General features: G+C 36.9%; 1 protein-coding gene across 20 annotated transcripts in view; it reads right to left on the bottom strand.

Moving 5' to 3' along the window:
* Positions 1-16,801, bottom strand: part of DLG1 (discs large MAGUK scaffold protein 1) — a 169,302-nt gene that overhangs the window by 40,314 nt on the left and 112,187 nt on the right. For all 20 annotated transcript variants that reach the window (XM_074877519.1, XM_074877503.1, XM_074877504.1 and 17 more), the window contains 4 exons: positions 15,048-15,192; positions 5,951-6,077; positions 3,765-3,921; positions 2,500-2,602 (listed from right to left, as the gene is read on the bottom strand). In XM_074877519.1, coding sequence (XP_074733620.1) covers positions 2,500-2,602; positions 3,765-3,921; positions 5,951-6,077; positions 15,048-15,192 — 532 coding nt within the window. The remainder of the gene's footprint in view (positions 1-2,499; positions 2,603-3,764; positions 3,922-5,950; positions 6,078-15,047; positions 15,193-16,801) is intronic.

Raw genomic sequence — 16,801 nt, 5'->3', positions numbered from 1 at the left:
TGTCTTCACTAATCCGACTTACCTCCCACACCAAACCTGAAAGAAGCTGACAGCTGAAGTTCCATTCAACCTCTTTCCATGAGGAGTAAGAAAAAGGCAAGCAGAGGTGTCAAAGTCAGACATTAGTAACTAGAGCTCTCTGAGGTAGGTTGCCCATGTGCCAATTGATACTTTGCCTCTGAGCGACAATGGATTTCAATCTCCTAGTTACACTTTTCCTTCATGGCATACTTCAAAAGGGTAGAGTAAGCCCTAACATGCATCCAACATCCTCACTCTGAATGGAGATTTTAAGCACCATTTCAGAAAGACAGACGGTCATGCAGACCAAACATCTTGCAAAAAAAAAAAAAAAAAAAATCCTTTCTTTGATTAATGTGTCACATGTCTGCCCATAATCTAGGATAGTTCAAGTAACATCTCCCACATGCATCCTCTCAAATTGGCCCTATAATTCTTCGAGAACAGCATTCTCAGTACAGCTCAACTGCATACAGTCTTGTTCTGAATGCTTCAGTAATCATGAAGGAATGAGTACAGCTCTAAGTTTGAAGTCTACAAGTGACAGTCACTGAGAAATTTCTAAGAGGCAAGGTACGTTGCTCTGGGCAAATCTCTGTGCAATGACTCAAAATCCCATCAGTCAGTCAAGAACCTCAATACACGTTTCAAGAAAATAAGTTATCTACTTGGACAAGTGGTGATGAAGAAAGTTGTTATTTCCAATGCAGAATGAGCAGGAACCATCCAAAATTAGTTCTCTTATGCTAAAAGGAAAAGAGTTCTGACTTTCAGAGTATGAAAGGATTCTTTTCTTTTTAAAGCCTGAATCCCAGAAAGAGAGGACAGAAAAACTGCTGCTTTTGCATGGTCTGGATACATGTTTTGGCAATTAAAAAATTTGCTTGTGTCCTGAGATATATTCTACTGGAGAAACATTTCTTCTGCTACTAGAAGCCACATCTCAACATATCTTCCTGGCAGAATAAATAGCGACCAGCAATAACCTCTTTGAACAAAAAGATGGCCAGATGCTCAAAAATGACAACTCATGGGCAAATAAAAACACAGGTTTTATTTCTCACTAAGGTGAGGGATTGCTATGCAAGGAGCAAGAAGGTGTAACAATTTGACCCACCTGTTACAACACTGAAGACCTAAGCAGAGGATAGGCCAAACGTCTATCAAGAGAAATATTTGACAAGTCCAACACAAAGCCAAAGCAAATATTCCAGAACCAATGCTGACGTTACTATTCTTTCTAAAAGGAAGTCTCAGAGTGAGCACTGCTAAAAAACAAATCCTGGAACAGAGCACTCTACAGACTGAACACATGAACAGGATGCACTCCCCCTCAAGACAATACAGGCATTGACAACATGGACTGGCTGCAGGGATTTGACCATGAACCAGTCACAAATGAATCGGCAGGTCTTATTACTGAGAGTTCCTAGATCAGTGGAGATATAGGATGTTGATGTGGGTGGAAGGGGAGGGGAATGTGAAAGTTAATGTTTCAATGACTTGAGGACCGCAGGATACAAGAAACATGACAGAAGGGAAGAAATAAAGAATGAAGAAGAGTATGCCGGCAATCAGCTACCTAACAATTTCAGGTGAAGGCAGCAGCCCTGTTCAATGTCTAGTCCTGATAAACACCTACACTACCCCTTGCTAGTACTGTTAAAGGAAAGGTTTAAGCAGACAAGTCACTGCAAGAAAGATTTAGTGATGGATCATCCAATTTAGTAACACTGGAGAAAGTTGTTGATCACCACAGTTCACAGTAAGACCTCAAAATTATTTTATATATAAACAATAATGTATGGGTTTACAAACTCACAGTAAGCATATAATTTTAGACTACTGAACTTTTGAAGTCTCAAATAGACAAAGACATTTGAAATGTGCTGTAGAAATACAAGAAAACAAATATGTGTATTGTGGTGATGTAGTATTATTTGGCTTCTGTAGAACACACAAGGATGGTTAGCAGCAGCAGCTGCAGTCTAACCCAGACCAGATGAAATTGCTGGATAAACAGAAATACCAGCTCAGTATGAAACAGAAGAATGAAACCCTGATGATCTCCTTAGGTTATCTAAATCAACACAACAGAGAAGGGATTAGTCTTTTATCCTCCTACCGTTAAAGAAAATAAAGCCATCATATATTAAAGGGTGAAGACAACTGTGAAATACAGAAGTAACAATGTGGTATTTTTACTAAATTCTGGATTTACCAGCTTAATTTTCATGTTATGACAGTGTTAACATTCACTGAAGAAATCAAAATTCTGAACATGATCAGAGCAAGAAACATCAAGCTGTGGCACCAACACTTGCAGTTATGCTAACAGGTATGTGTCAACATCTATAGCATTATTTGTTTTTCCTCTCCTCAAAAGAAGGGTTAGGTCAGGTGGGAGGACACTGTAGATTATCCTTCTCTGAGTTTCAAATTGTAGAAGTGAACTTGAATGTTTAAGGCAACCCTTACCTTCTGGACGGTACTGAGCTACAATAGTTACTGCTTGGCCTGCGTTCTTCAGGGCTGCTGCTGCCTGTTCATGGGTGGCTGCTTTTAGATCTACTCCATTTACCTACGAGTAATACAAAACAGCTCTTTATCAAAATTAATGTTTGTGTTTATCATCACAGAACATAGACTCATGAAAAAAAAATTAACTGGACACAAACTAGTTTCTATGTCATGTGAGTCTTGCCGGTTTCCAGTACTACCAGCTAATTAATACAAACAAAGATTACTGATCCTTACTGAAATCCAAAGTCAATAAATCCCCTCTCACATATACCCTCTGTTAAGAAATACTGTAATTGTCATAGCATATCACTTCATGAATTTGTATTCGCTAGGTCCGTCTTCTTCTTGTTTAAGACTTTTTTCTTTCTTTTAAGGAGACACAGAGAATGTTACTTTCTGTGATGGTTCACCTCACCTTTCTACAACAGGGCTTCAGGGATCTCCTTAGCCAAAGTGTGCCTACTGACCATTACATTTAACATCCAGTGACAGACCACACCTATCATGGCTTGTTTTCAATGAAGCAGGTATAAAAATTGTGTCAGAACAAAACTGAAGCAGAAATGTGTGTGTCACATTTTAGATCAAAAGCATTTGTCATAGTTCAAACTAAAACAAAGATGCTTTTTAGTATTAGCATTTTAATAACAGCAGAGCCAAAATTTAAGAGAAAAAAATTCCTCTTAAATAACTACCAAATTATAATGTAATTGTCCAAAGAAATGATTCTCCATAAATTAAGTAATTTTACAAAGAAACACACAAAATCTTTATGACCTTCAGTACTAATATAGAAGAAGCCCTCAGACAGGTATGAGATGGATCTATTTAAGACTAACAGGAAGTTTAGCAGTTATTCCAGGAAGTAAAACACCCCATTTTAGACACTAGTGTCGAGTGTGTCTCCATCTCATTAGAAGCCTTATTTTTTTCAATTTCAACACACACATACCCCTCAGCTACCAGACTAAGATAAGTTAATGTCTTCACCAAATATTGCTACTGAATATCTCTGAGATAGGAACGTGATATTTTAATCAGGTTACAGATGAGAAATCAAGGCAGACTGAAGTTCTCAAAGATACTTTGGAAGTATATTGGCATGTGTTCTGTTGTCTCAAATTTAGCTCTTCTGTGCACATAAATCATCAACTGGCATTAATATCAAGGGAGGGAAAAACTTTTGTTGTTGTTTAAATAAAAGCAGCAAGGAATCCTACAGAAATTATACGATCTCCTTTCCTAAGCTCTCCACTCAGGTCAGCTGGCCCTCCTGCAAGGATGAAAGAGATGAAAATTCCTTCTCCATCTTCTCCTCCAACAATGTTGAAACCAAGACCTGTTGATCCTCGATGTAGGACAACCTTTCTAGGCTCCCTAAACGAAAGAAAGGAATAAGAAATCTTGGTCACTAGACGTGAATAAAAGTAAAATAAACAATTAGAAAAACCAGGTTTTCTCAGAGAAGTACTGTTGAAAATTTAGATATCAAGTTACACATTTTTTAAGGCAACAATGTCATGTGTCCTACTCCCCCTCACAGGTTCTCTCCCCCCAGAGCTTAGAGTTTTAAATAATATCTTCTATTATTTGTGTGCTTTCAATTCTGCTTCTAGATACAACACAAAATCCCCTCCCTGTTGTTAGGTGAACCGAACAATCTGTAAGTATGTATGTATTCTAAATTCCTATTATGCTACAATCCTATTCAGCACTAAATGTCATTACTTAACACCTTCCATATTGTTCAAGAGCCTCAATATAGCTCACAGTCTTATTCTATCTAATGGTAATAGCAAGCAACAAAATACTGTTTTCCCTTTCTGAAACTTAAAGAACAAATTCTAATGGAAACACCAATAATGAAAAATATGTCCTTACTGCTTTAATTTCACTCCAGTTGGTCAAGCACAGCAAAGAAAAATTCGAGAAGTATGCATAAGCCCTTTTGAAAAAAATCAGAATTTAGGGCATTCTCAAACACATTTGCAATTTGTTTGCAGCAACTGCAATTGAAAAAGTTAAATCTAAACCAAATTGGTGCATTCTTTTTATAGGATCACCTCCTGACTTGGATGAGAAGAGGAAAGAACAAACACTGATCAAGTTAAGATAAGGCAAATCAATTTCTAATGCAGAAAAGCTCCTTCCAAAAATCTACCAAACTGCTACCTGACCCAATGCAAGAAAAGCATAAATGATTTCAGAAACAGACATTTCTAATAAAGCAGAGCAACTGTGCACTGCATTTGAAAAATCACTAGAGAGCACTAAAGAACAATTAATGGACATTCTTAAGTATTTGGAGACATTAATTATTAATTTATAGGATAAACTAAGAAGCTGCATTTTTCTAAAACAAAACATATCATCTAGTCCAATCTTTAAAAATTACTCCATTTTTGCACTAGCTCTTAAATCAACTTACTGTCAAATTCTCAAATTTCATCCCCTATGAACTATTATATTCATTTTTTTCAGAGTACTGTTTTATTACAAATAAATTACATTGTGAAAACCTATGTATGTTGCTCTGGATCACACTAATACATTAACAAAAATACTGCAGTTAGAGAACATAAATATGCAGTATCTTTTAAAATATTACTCAAAATTTTTAAACCTCTTTTTGGGATGGAAGTAGTGGAAGATGGGAAGGTAATTTAAAGAGAATCACCTAAAGCCTTCAGTGAATAGCCCTTGAGTTTCAGAAGAAATCTAAAAACTTCCTTTTATGCTTATTTTAAAGAAACACTATAAAACTGTAAATTCAACAATGCTATCAGCAGGACAGAATCACTTTGCCTTATATGCCCACCTATCTGAAGTAAAAAATAACTACGAAGACATATCCTACTTTCCAATACACTAAAATTCGTTCTTCAACTTATTATACCGTTAGGTTTCAACCCCAGGTAGACGCTGCCTCAGAAACTGAGTGACATTATCCATATCAGATAATGGTGTGACACAGAATTCAGCAACAACATACTGAAAACACAGTATAACATCCCTATGCTTGCAGAACAGAAGGGTAACAAAATTAGAAGAGCTTCCCTTTATCAGTGATGATGAACATAAGATTAATGTAATCTACTGAATCAGTGGAGGAATGAATGATCTGTTAATGGGAAAGGATTAAGAGGTCTCTAGTCCTTCTGGATTTACAAATCCATCAAATCAAGCACGGGGGAAGGGGGGAACCAAACGAGAAAAATCTCCTTACAACAGTGTTTACAAGTTATTTCTTGAAATAAGTGTTCACAATACTTATTTCTTGAAATAAGTGTTCACAATACTTATTTCTTGAAATAAAATATAGTATTCACTAGTATTTTGCCCATGAACACATCTTATGAGCTTCCCTCATTAACTAATTTGACATGTAGCTTTGACTATTCATTACCTGGTAATCTCATCATCTCCAAGCATTCCCTTGGGAATTGGTGAATATCGCCCTGGTGATGCTGGGGGCAGGGACTGTCCCAAGTAGGCAGATGGACTGATATGGTTATCCACTGGCTGAGAATAAGCTTCAAAGAGAAGAAGAAAAAAAAGCAAGCATTAAGGCAATAAGGAAAAAGAGCTGGAGGGACTGAAACAAAGTATTATAAGGAGTGACCTCTTCTGAAAAACAAAATGTAACAGTTCAAATGATACATTATCAATACAATAGTTCTAAAATACTGTGTCACATCTACACATTCCCCAGTCTCCTCACACTTTAAGGTAGTAATCAAATTTTTCAGTTTGGGTCTCAAAAAAGCCTTTTTAGAAACAGACACTGTGGATAGCTGAAGGCCATGAGGACATGAGTCTGGAGATTTACCTGTTTTTAAAGTTGTCTTTAACTTGACTGAAGTTAATTAAGAATTTCAGTTTCTTAAAATCACAGTCCTTCTTAAATTCACATCTTGGAGCACCAGTGAAATATAAAACATTTTAATGTTACACTTCTTCCAAACTGTCAGGCTGCCTACCTCTTTCCTTTCAGTGCTTTGATGTGGAGCACCTAGCATCTCCAGAATACTCCAGGCCATTCTGATTAACAGGTCTGAACAGGGAGGGATGTCACATTTCTTATACACTGAACAAAGCCATCTTTAATAGCACCAGTGCTGGTAGTGATGTTAGTATGTGCTCAGCCAACAGCACATATCAGGAAACAAAGGTAAGCAGCATCAATTTACTGAGAGGAATAAACAAGCTAGTGCAAAAAAATTAAACTGTACTGCAAGGGTCAGTTGATTGATTAAAACCAGAAAGGAGTATCAAAAGGATTTAGTCTAACCTCTTGCATAACAGGCCGTGCATCCTGTGCATGAAGTGCCTATGTTTTACCTTAACCACAACACACATATTAGAAAAACTTAGCATCTTAATGATTTCAACTGATGGAAAATATTCTACAATTCCAGGAGAGTTGTTCCAATAAATAATTAAGAGGGTGCATTATATTTCCAAGTTAGGCACATCAATTATAAGTGTCCATTCACCAGGTGTAGTCATAGCCACTGTCTCCTATTACAAAGCATTTTCTACAATTGAAAAAATCTTTTTCCTGGTGTAGGTGCTTCAGGCTTTTATGCTTAAACATGGGAGTGTGGGGACACTTCACAGATTCAACATTAGTAAAGTTGCCAGATTCTCTCCACTCTTATTTGCTTGCTGTACCTGATGCAGTGCCTGACCTTTGAGGATTTACATTAAACCCAGAGCTTTTTAACTGAATAGACATGACACAGATTGTAGAAGAAACCTGTATATTCTCCTTTTTTCTTTTCTTTTTAAACCACTGGCAGAACATTTGGATCATATACAAAATTCATCAAGAGTATTTTTGTATGACAGATTTGCTAAATAGCCAGCTTTCAAACCACCCAACCTGCACAGGATTGATTCTGTACTATTTTAGATTCCTAGTAAACCTATGTGCAGTAAATTCCATACATTGAGTATGTATCACATGAACACTGTCTTACCCTGATCAATGGTCTAATAAAAGAGGTACCAAGCCAGCTAGGGAACCACCTATAGTACCTTAATGCCTGGCATATAACATATGGTATCATATCTGATTAGCCGGATTGCTTCTTATTCTTTAAAGCTTTGTCACAGTATTAAAGAGTTCTTCCAATTTTCTAGAATGTGTTTCAGCAAGCATTAAAATCCACTGTTAACAGCTTAGGTAGTTTAAAAGCACTAGCTGATAAAGTAATTGTGTTACTCAGGCACACCAGCCCTCAAGTGAGTTGTGTGCTCTAGTCTGGGACTTGCAGACTTCTGGAAATTGCAATGCTGAATTCATGGTAGCCTGTCCCCTTCTACAACACAGACAAAAGGAAGCTTCCTCAAGTTAGCTTCATGAGGTCTACAGCAAAGAGAACACTGCTTTTGCTAAAACCAAATGATCAACATAAGCATTCATATTTGAGAATTCCCTAATAATTATGAGTTACTCAAGACACATGACTCCTAAAACCATTTTTTAGAACAGCTGTAACACATGTACACTGCACCTTCACCCTTCTGTTCCCTGCAAGGATTCAACAACTGTAGATCCCACTACTGATTTTTTTCTGTCTGCCCCCGCACACTGTGTAGCTTCTATGCACTGGTAACAGATTTGGACAGTTTACTCTCAATTTCAAAACTTGGTTTTTAGCCACACTGGAGTTTTGGCAACAGATTTCACAATCATTACCAAACCATACGGCAATATTTACTTTTCAGTGAAAAAAATTACATATTTTAATACAACAGTATATTCCCATGTCACTGTACATACTTTTTGTTTAAAGCAAGTGATACTTTAAAAAATGATTACTGTACATAAATAGAGTTGCTTTGGTTTTCCTCAGAAAATTTTACAGCTAAAGCACAAAAAAAAGGAATGCAGACTTTGAGCTCTTTTCCAATTAGTGGAAAATGGGTTTTGATTAAAAAAACCCTAAACAACTGTAGCACAGTATAGCAGCTGTGTACATTCTGTTCATGCACTAAATCTTCTCATTTCGCAAAATGAATTTACTGTTGCTTTTAACAAGTCAGTGGCAGCTATACCGATGCATATTTTATAGGGAGTAATTAGATTTTTCATAACAAATTCTATGGTCGTTGACTTACAGTACTTTTTCATTTGATTGTTTTTAAGGTTCCTAAAGCTTTTAACTGCATCATATTCAGAAACATACATATCATCTAATACTATCACATATTCTTACTCTTTAAATTTTGTATCCTTTCACCATGCAACTAAAACTCAGCTATCACACAATATAACAGTTCATTATTTCCAAGCTGAGGACTGTTCCCCATCAGCACTGTCTACATCATTTATAAAGTTCTACATATGCTACTGGCTTAGAAAAGTCAGGTCCTTTCTCAAGGCTGGTATTCTCAGCACTATGGAAGCAAACCTACAAGGCATAAAAAGGCTCTTTACGGAGTTCCTGCAAAAAAAGGTGCCTGTGCCTTTCCTAGAACTGTTTTAGCTGAAGATTACACCTTAAGAACGTTCATGAGGAACATGACAGAAATAAAGGGCAAGCCATCACTTTCTGAATCCTAAATCAGGTCTAAGCTTCTATTTCCAAGTAAATATTTTTACTAGTTTTAACTGATAAAGGAACTGTGTTTTGGATGAACAGAGAATTACATGCATAAAATGAACTTGCTTTGACAGGAGAAGTCAAAGACTCTTAAGAAGAAATTCCATTTCCAAATCCACCTCCCCTTGAGGTAACAGTTCTACACAAAAAGGAAGATCTCCTATTATTTTCTTATCATCTGCAAAACGAAGGCACCAATCACAGTACAATCTCAAAAATGGGAAATAAATTAAAACCTTATTGTCATTTACTGTTACTACATATTCTTCTCTTCCCATATTTATGCTATTTAAGGAATGATAAGGCATTCGTGTCTCTAGTGAGAAAACTGATTAGTCCCTACCTTGCAGTATTTTATTTCTCAATGCAGAGTGGAAATACTGTACCAATGCACACACACACAAAGGAAAAATACTTTTAATTTGACTAGGAGACAAAAATGCATCATTACTGTCTGGAGACCTGGATAGGAAGCAAGCCCTCTGTCTCAAAAACTGTGTAGACACTTTTTCTGACTCTGATATTCTACAATATACACTGTACAGATAATGGTGGTGTTTTTAAACAGCAAGTTCTAGATCTTCTTAGTAATATTTCAACAGAGTAACTTTAAAAGCATTTATACCAACAAGTTACTGGACATTTGTTCCAGGAATCCTTTAATGACCAACATTTATATACAGATTACTGAGGCAGTTTACAATCTCTATTGACATATGACCTACTACAGAAGACTAGTAACTATGATTATCCAACACACCAAAAAATGGTGCTAGCCAGCTGGGCGGCATTGGTCCCAAGGACCACCCCACCTACAGTGCTGCTGCTCCTCTGCATAGAATCAATGTAGGGGGTTTTTGTTGAATTTCCATGTTTCCTGTACTGGAAGTTCTTGTCTTTCAGTGTTTCAGACCCTGGATGCCCCACAGGAGAACAGTACTCAAATGACAACGTGCTCAGACAGAACAACGTTTCATAATTCCATTCTTCTTGAGTCAGAAAATAGAGATCACTGTAAAGTAACTGTTTAAACTACCAATACACACCTCAAGGGTTAAAAGAAAAATCTCACGGAAGCAATAGAAACAGGCATATCAATCAACTATTCCAGACTCTGCGGTCAAGCTTTCATCCCCCATACACATACCAGTCTCTAGAGCTACAGCACATAACCATGAGCCATTTTTTCCACATTCATTTCCTGCTAAATGCTCAGGTGTCAGACAGCCCCAACTCTTCTTTAACGAGATTTTCAACGTTAACTTCCCCCATGGGCAGCCAGAAGCCGTTCACTCACTCTGATAAATATCAAATGATGGAGGTCAATTTTCAGCCACAGGTGCACAATGTTGGCAGGATCTGTACTCTTCTCAATAAATTCTGCCATAAATCAGAATCTCAGAAACCTCTCGATCAAACATCCCTTGATTCAAAGACACTAACCCCAAAGATATATCAAATATCAAATGATTTAATTATCTATATGGATGCTAACTTACTTTGTCCATCTTTTGTACCATCACACCACCTGACAAGACTGTACTATTGTGTGGCTGGTACTCTTACTACAGGAGTTCTAAAAGAAAACAGATTTTGCAAAAAAGCTAGATACTGAAATTTACAAACCTGGTTCTTAAACAGTTCTTCAGTATAGTTAGCTCTGAATTTGGTGTTTTGTGGACTTTTGAGTGAACTACCATGTTCACAAAAGTTAGCATAGCAAGCAACCTACTGCATGTTCTGCAGACAATACGGATACCAAGGTGGTAAGTACGGTGCACTATGCTTTTAGATGTTTCTGATAAAATGGGTATTTAAAAACCCACATACATTAAAAAAAACCCCAAAAAAACGACAAGGGGAGTTCTGGTCAGTGAGCAGTCTATATATACACTCAATTAGCAAAGAGGGTTTCTACCTTAACATCATTTGTAATGGACATGTCCATAGGCAGCCTCTGTGTGGATTTAAGAGATTCAGTAGTGAAATAAACAGTACGTTCTCCTTTATGATGGGCCTGAACTCCTAAGAACTTGGATAAGAGAATTCTGATGGACAGAAATATGAAGGAGGATTGCAAATACATGTCTCAAAACAGCTGCAGGCAAGTAGGTAAAGAAGGAAGACTGGTGAGTGTTTTAACACTCACAATCCAGGTGATTCTAGAAAATACCTCTTTAATATCTGTCATCTGGAAAAACCTCTTCAGAGTCTCTAACCTAAAGCTCCTGCTCTGCTAAATGCAGCACCACTTTTGGAGGTCTCATCTGAGATGAGAACGAAGGTGCAAACAAACCTTGGAATGGTGGCTCTGAAAACATCAGCTTCTAAAATACTATGTACAGGAGCCACCATTTTTTGCTATGAGTTCTATCTAATTCACCAGCTTGTTACAGAAAGTGAAGGCTTTCTAGCTGCAAAGTTATAGTACTCCTTTATAAAGAAGCAATAGCCTTCAAGGAGATTGGTATCTCCCTTTGAAATTTCCATCGTAAATGTGAAAATATCGAGGGGTACTGAAAAAGCTTTTGTTCTGCCCTGTATTAGAAAAATAGCATCTAGCATCTTAGCCATATGCAGTTGCTTCTTATAAGTGAAAGATTTAGGAAAAGGCTAAACTGATTTCCTTGTATTAAGCCATTAAACACCTCAGGCAAGACCTTTGGATCTATTTTGTGTGCAAAATTCAGGCAATATATCCAGAGTCTCTATGCCAGCTGCAGTAACAGCCAGCTGCACTTTGATCAACAGAGACACAAACATATGAAGCCTTGGGTAGGAAAGGTTTTCCTGTTGTAAGGAAAAGAAACAGACTGAAGTTTCATCAAAGGACCCAGCACTTTGCAGAAGAATGTTCTTTGGTTAACAGTTGATAAAAGTCCACCAGAAACAGCACAAAAAAACCAGAGTAACTTCAAACAGAGAACTGAAAGTTAAAGCTGAAGCTAAATGAAACAAACCCCAGCAAATCTACTCAGAAGTACAGCACTTTAGTGCACAAACCTTGTCAAAGGTCACCGAACGACAGAAGACAGACAGACAGCTGGAATCTAAGAAATCTTGTGTGATTTTTTTCAAAATGCATCAGCAGGAGGAGAAAGGTTCCCAGAAGCAGCTGCTGGAGCTTGAGGGGCATGACAGCTCAGGAGATTGGCTTTTCACTCCTCGGTGGACAGAAGTGCCACTTCACACAGAGGACAGAATACTGGGTGCACAGTCCCACTTACAGGGGGAGCAGCCAAATGGAGAGAAACCTGGCAGGGATGACTGTAATGGGACAAAAGAGGACCTACATGTATGGCCAGGGCATTTACCTCCATAAAATGGATGTGAGACTGTCATGTACACTGGGAAATTAAGGACTCAAGGCAAGATGGTAGTACACATCCTCATGGCAATCATGTGGGATTACCCTTGAGAGAACTCTCCTCAAGAGCCAACAGACATGGTAAGAAGGTGTTCTTGAAGATACCACTGTCTCTTTTATGGCTCTATGTTATGATGCAATTAACTTTAATGAACTGAGTCTCCAGCTCATCCACCATTTGAGAGAAAATAATTTGCTGCATGAGAAGGACAGCAGCATGCCCTTATGACAGATCCTAATTTGCTAGACCATTTGCTAGAACAAATATTCCTTTAAAAGTACATATTGCTACAGACAACGTGAATATAAACACAAAATAATCACCCAAAGGAGAACACCAATTTGTAGTCAAAGAGGAAATATGACTGCTGCTTCGAACAAGACGCTCAGCTGTCTGATCTCACTTACCTAAAAACCTACTGAACTACAGTACTGAGAATCAGCCACGCTGATTTTGGTATCTCTGTTCTTCACTTTTGAGTCTACAGACAGTCTTTTTAAGATCAAAGTATCATTTAACGAACAGTATCAAAGCACATAAAAATTCAAAATGAGAATCTACATTTATATCCAACCATTCCTTTATGGTTACCTAGTGAAGGGGTAGGTTTGTCAAATCCTACTACAGGTTCCTTCCTCCACTCATACAAACTGAACAGTTTCAGTTCAGATTTCCTCCCAAATGAGATCATCTGTCCTCTAAATTGCTATAGTGCCTTGTTCTTTTCCATCTAAGCCTTATTCCAAGCTGTTTTTTAATAGTTAGGGACACTGAGCAAGAGTTAATAAGTATGACTTTTGCCAATATCAGGGTATCATTGATTATTAGAATTGGGCAAATTATCCTTCTCTACCCTTCCTCTCCCCAAACTTTCTTGAGGCTTTGCCATTACCCCCACAAAAGATTCATAAAGTAAGTATCCCAGTGATCGAGTCAGGACACAGTAGTAATAAATAAGTTTCTGACAAACTTCTGTTTGTCACATCACCATCCACAGCAGTCTAATTGCATTACTGCAATACTACGAGGAACACTACATACAAATCAGGTTACTTCTGTTCCAGAAATCTGAGTTCAAGGCGAAACATATGAAGGGGGTGGTTACAACAGAGAGAAAAAGAAGTCTGCCTTCCAAGGAAACAATGGGAAAGGTTGAATTATTGGACAAATTAGATACCACAAGGGAAAATGACTGCTCTCTAACCATATATATAAGTATAAAACTGTGGATGAGTAAGTGAAGGCTGAAAATTAGCTTTATGTTAAAGAATGGAGCCTTCAAGTGCTTTCTTCTAATAAGACAGTGAAGACATAAAACCTAATTATCTCCAAATCGTAATTCAATAAGTTTACAAATAGATGTAAAGATACCATAGCTATCGCCAATAAATGATGGGTTTATAAGTACTTCAGTCCTTCGTTGTGCTGCACTTCTGTTTGTTGTTCTTTACATACAGTTTTAGATACTGTTTACATACAGTAATACATACATACACAGAAACAGTTTACATACTGCTTTAGATTACATAAGTGGCTTTTTAGTCCAAAAGTGTTCCTTTTCTCGTGTGAAGTAGTATCTGAACACATTGGTGCCACATATCGATTACTTGTATTTAACAGCACAAAACAAAACAACGCTAAAATAAGTCTCCAGAACCATTTCATGTGATGAGAGGAGTAAAACTGGTCATCCAGAAAAGTCCACCTATTCAGTCTTGGAAAGATACAGTTATACTATTCCCATCCCTTTCTCCAAACACTAAGCGGTAATATCCCTCTTGAAGAAACAGTACATTCAATTCAATTACTTCTTTGCATTGTAGTTCAACCCTGAACTTTTCAGATTTGGACGTCTGACTTCAAAAAGACTCTTGTAAATAGTACCCTCTTGTCAACAAGAAATTCTTGTAAGTATTTTCAATGTAACATTCACTGGTTTTCCACTTGAATTATCAACAATTATGTCAAAACTGAAGGAAGATTTCAAATAAATTAACATGGAATTTTGTAACACATTCACAGGCAGGCATCAGAGGTCAAGACCTCCCCCTCCTCCCAGTCCAGTTTATTCAAATACATGCAGCTCACGAAAAAGCAGGAAAAGAGAAAAAAGTAAGTCAGAACATAACTAATGTCTACCTGAAACAGTATTGTGTTTTTGCTCAGTTCACAGGACACTGAACATCTATGTAGTGCATTGTTTGTTATCCTTCACAGGCTCCAGGAGAATGAGGCACATGTTCTCCTTGTACTCATCAGCAAGGGACCAGAAACATTGAGCCACTAAGACTAGGCCACAGCAGTCACGGAAACACGCTAACCCCATTTTTGCTGTCTTTTCAGTAAGAAGCTATCGGATGTTATTCTGTTCAGCACACAATTTTCCTGATGAATCAACCTTCCTACATCAAGTTTTCACACTGTATAATTTTAAAAAGCTTGAAACTGTTAAAATACTAAAACCAGGGTATGTTAAAGTCTTAAAGGAAAAATTAATTACATCACAAAAATCAGCTGAACTTACAGTTTGTGATGTCAGGAGGGGCATAACTGTCATTCATGAACATGCTGGTGGGTTTTGCAACTTTCAGATAAACAAAATCAGATGTGTTTTTTAAGGCAGTCACTGCTTCTTCATGAGTAACTTCTTCTAAGCAAACACTGTTCACCTAAAGAGAAAAAATAAACAAATTCTCAACACAGAAAAACGTACCTTTTCACAGGACATTCACTGAAAGGTGTTGGAGCACTCTGGCATTGAGGGTCTTTATTAGGATTCACGTGCCACAGATATAATTGCTTATATAAAAGTTGTATGAGAGATGATTTGTAGTGCTGTGAAATGTAAGACATTTGTAATCCAAAGATTACAATAAACTGTATCGAGTGTAACATTGTAAAGAAGGCACACATGACTTTGGAAAACTAACGGGACAAATGCGACGCTCAAAATGCCATAAGCGTGCACAATCACAGCACTGACACGATATGTTACTGCAAGCATTAAACAGAAGAAAGGTTCTTCTAATAAGAATAAATCCTACATGATCTTGTAATGACATAATTAAGTTCTAGATATTATAATGGGACAACATATTCTTGCAAGAGGTCAAAAGTAGGGATCAAAACTGGAGAAGACCCCAAAGTGTTTGATTTACATGCCAGGTAACAAGAACTAGTTTAACTTTACAGGCAACATATTTTTTAAACTATTGCTATTAAGGTGAAACACTAGCACTTCAGTTTGAAAAAAAAAAAAATCCTTTAAAAATTAGTATCTCATATAAAGCCTCAGTAAACTGAGTTGCTGACCCTATCTTCCATATTTTGAAGAGAGAAGTAACTTCTGCAGGTAATTCCAGGAAACATGGGAAATAAGGTTTGTACTGCACTGAACCTGAGGGACCAAAGACACTTTCTTCTGATTACTTAACTTTATATACTGTGTAAAAACAATTGGACCTTGTCAATTGTTGTTTGTGGGGGAAAAACTCTACTGCTAAAATATATTCTTTCCATTTTCTAGAAGTTTCCTAAAAGTTTTCCAAAAGCCTCTTACTTTTTTTTTTTAAACAGATTTAAATTCCTACCACTCCTGGTGACTGAAAAGTCATTTTGCAGTGCATTGGTAATTGCAGTACAACAGAAACACACAGAAAGTTATACTCTGCAAAATACGGAGGCTTATCTCTACATTAGTGACTAAAACTTTGACTAAGTGAAATTCAGCTAATCAGAAGATATTATAGATGACATTTTACTCACTTCTTTCCTAACTTACAGAACTAAGGGAATGATTGCAGCTACAATAAATTAGGACACTATATTTACTATATCCAATAGCATATTGCATATGCTCCTTACATCCCTGAAACAGTATCTGATATTAATCCAAAATTACTTAAAATTTTGTCAGGCAAATTTTTTTAATGGATAAAGTAATACTGGACAAAGTAATCTGTTGCAGAAGTTTGATATTTCTAACAAAAAAATCCTTAAAACCTTCTGTATTATTTATGATATAAATAAGTGAGCATGAAATTTTCTTGTGCAGGTGACAAATTATAACACTGGAAAGCAGTTCGCCATTAAAAGGAAGCTTTCAAGTGCCCTTGCATTGTGGGGAGGTCCTATAATCAAACCACTTCCTATGATGCAGATTTTAAAATTTAAGAACATCAAATATTAACAGCATTATCATCAAGCAGCTGGATCTTTGGGTTTGTGAATTTGCATGGTATATGAAGATATATATTTATTGTGCAGCTCATAGTAAAC

The sequence above is a fragment of the Strix uralensis genome, chromosome 9, assembly GCF_047716275.1.
Source record: "Strix uralensis isolate ZFMK-TIS-50842 chromosome 9, bStrUra1, whole genome shotgun sequence".
In the NCBI taxonomy this organism is placed as follows: domain Eukaryota; kingdom Metazoa; phylum Chordata; class Aves; order Strigiformes; family Strigidae; genus Strix; species Strix uralensis.
The sequence above is the reverse complement of the archived record's forward strand: the minus strand, read 5'-3'. Positions and strand labels throughout refer to the sequence as shown.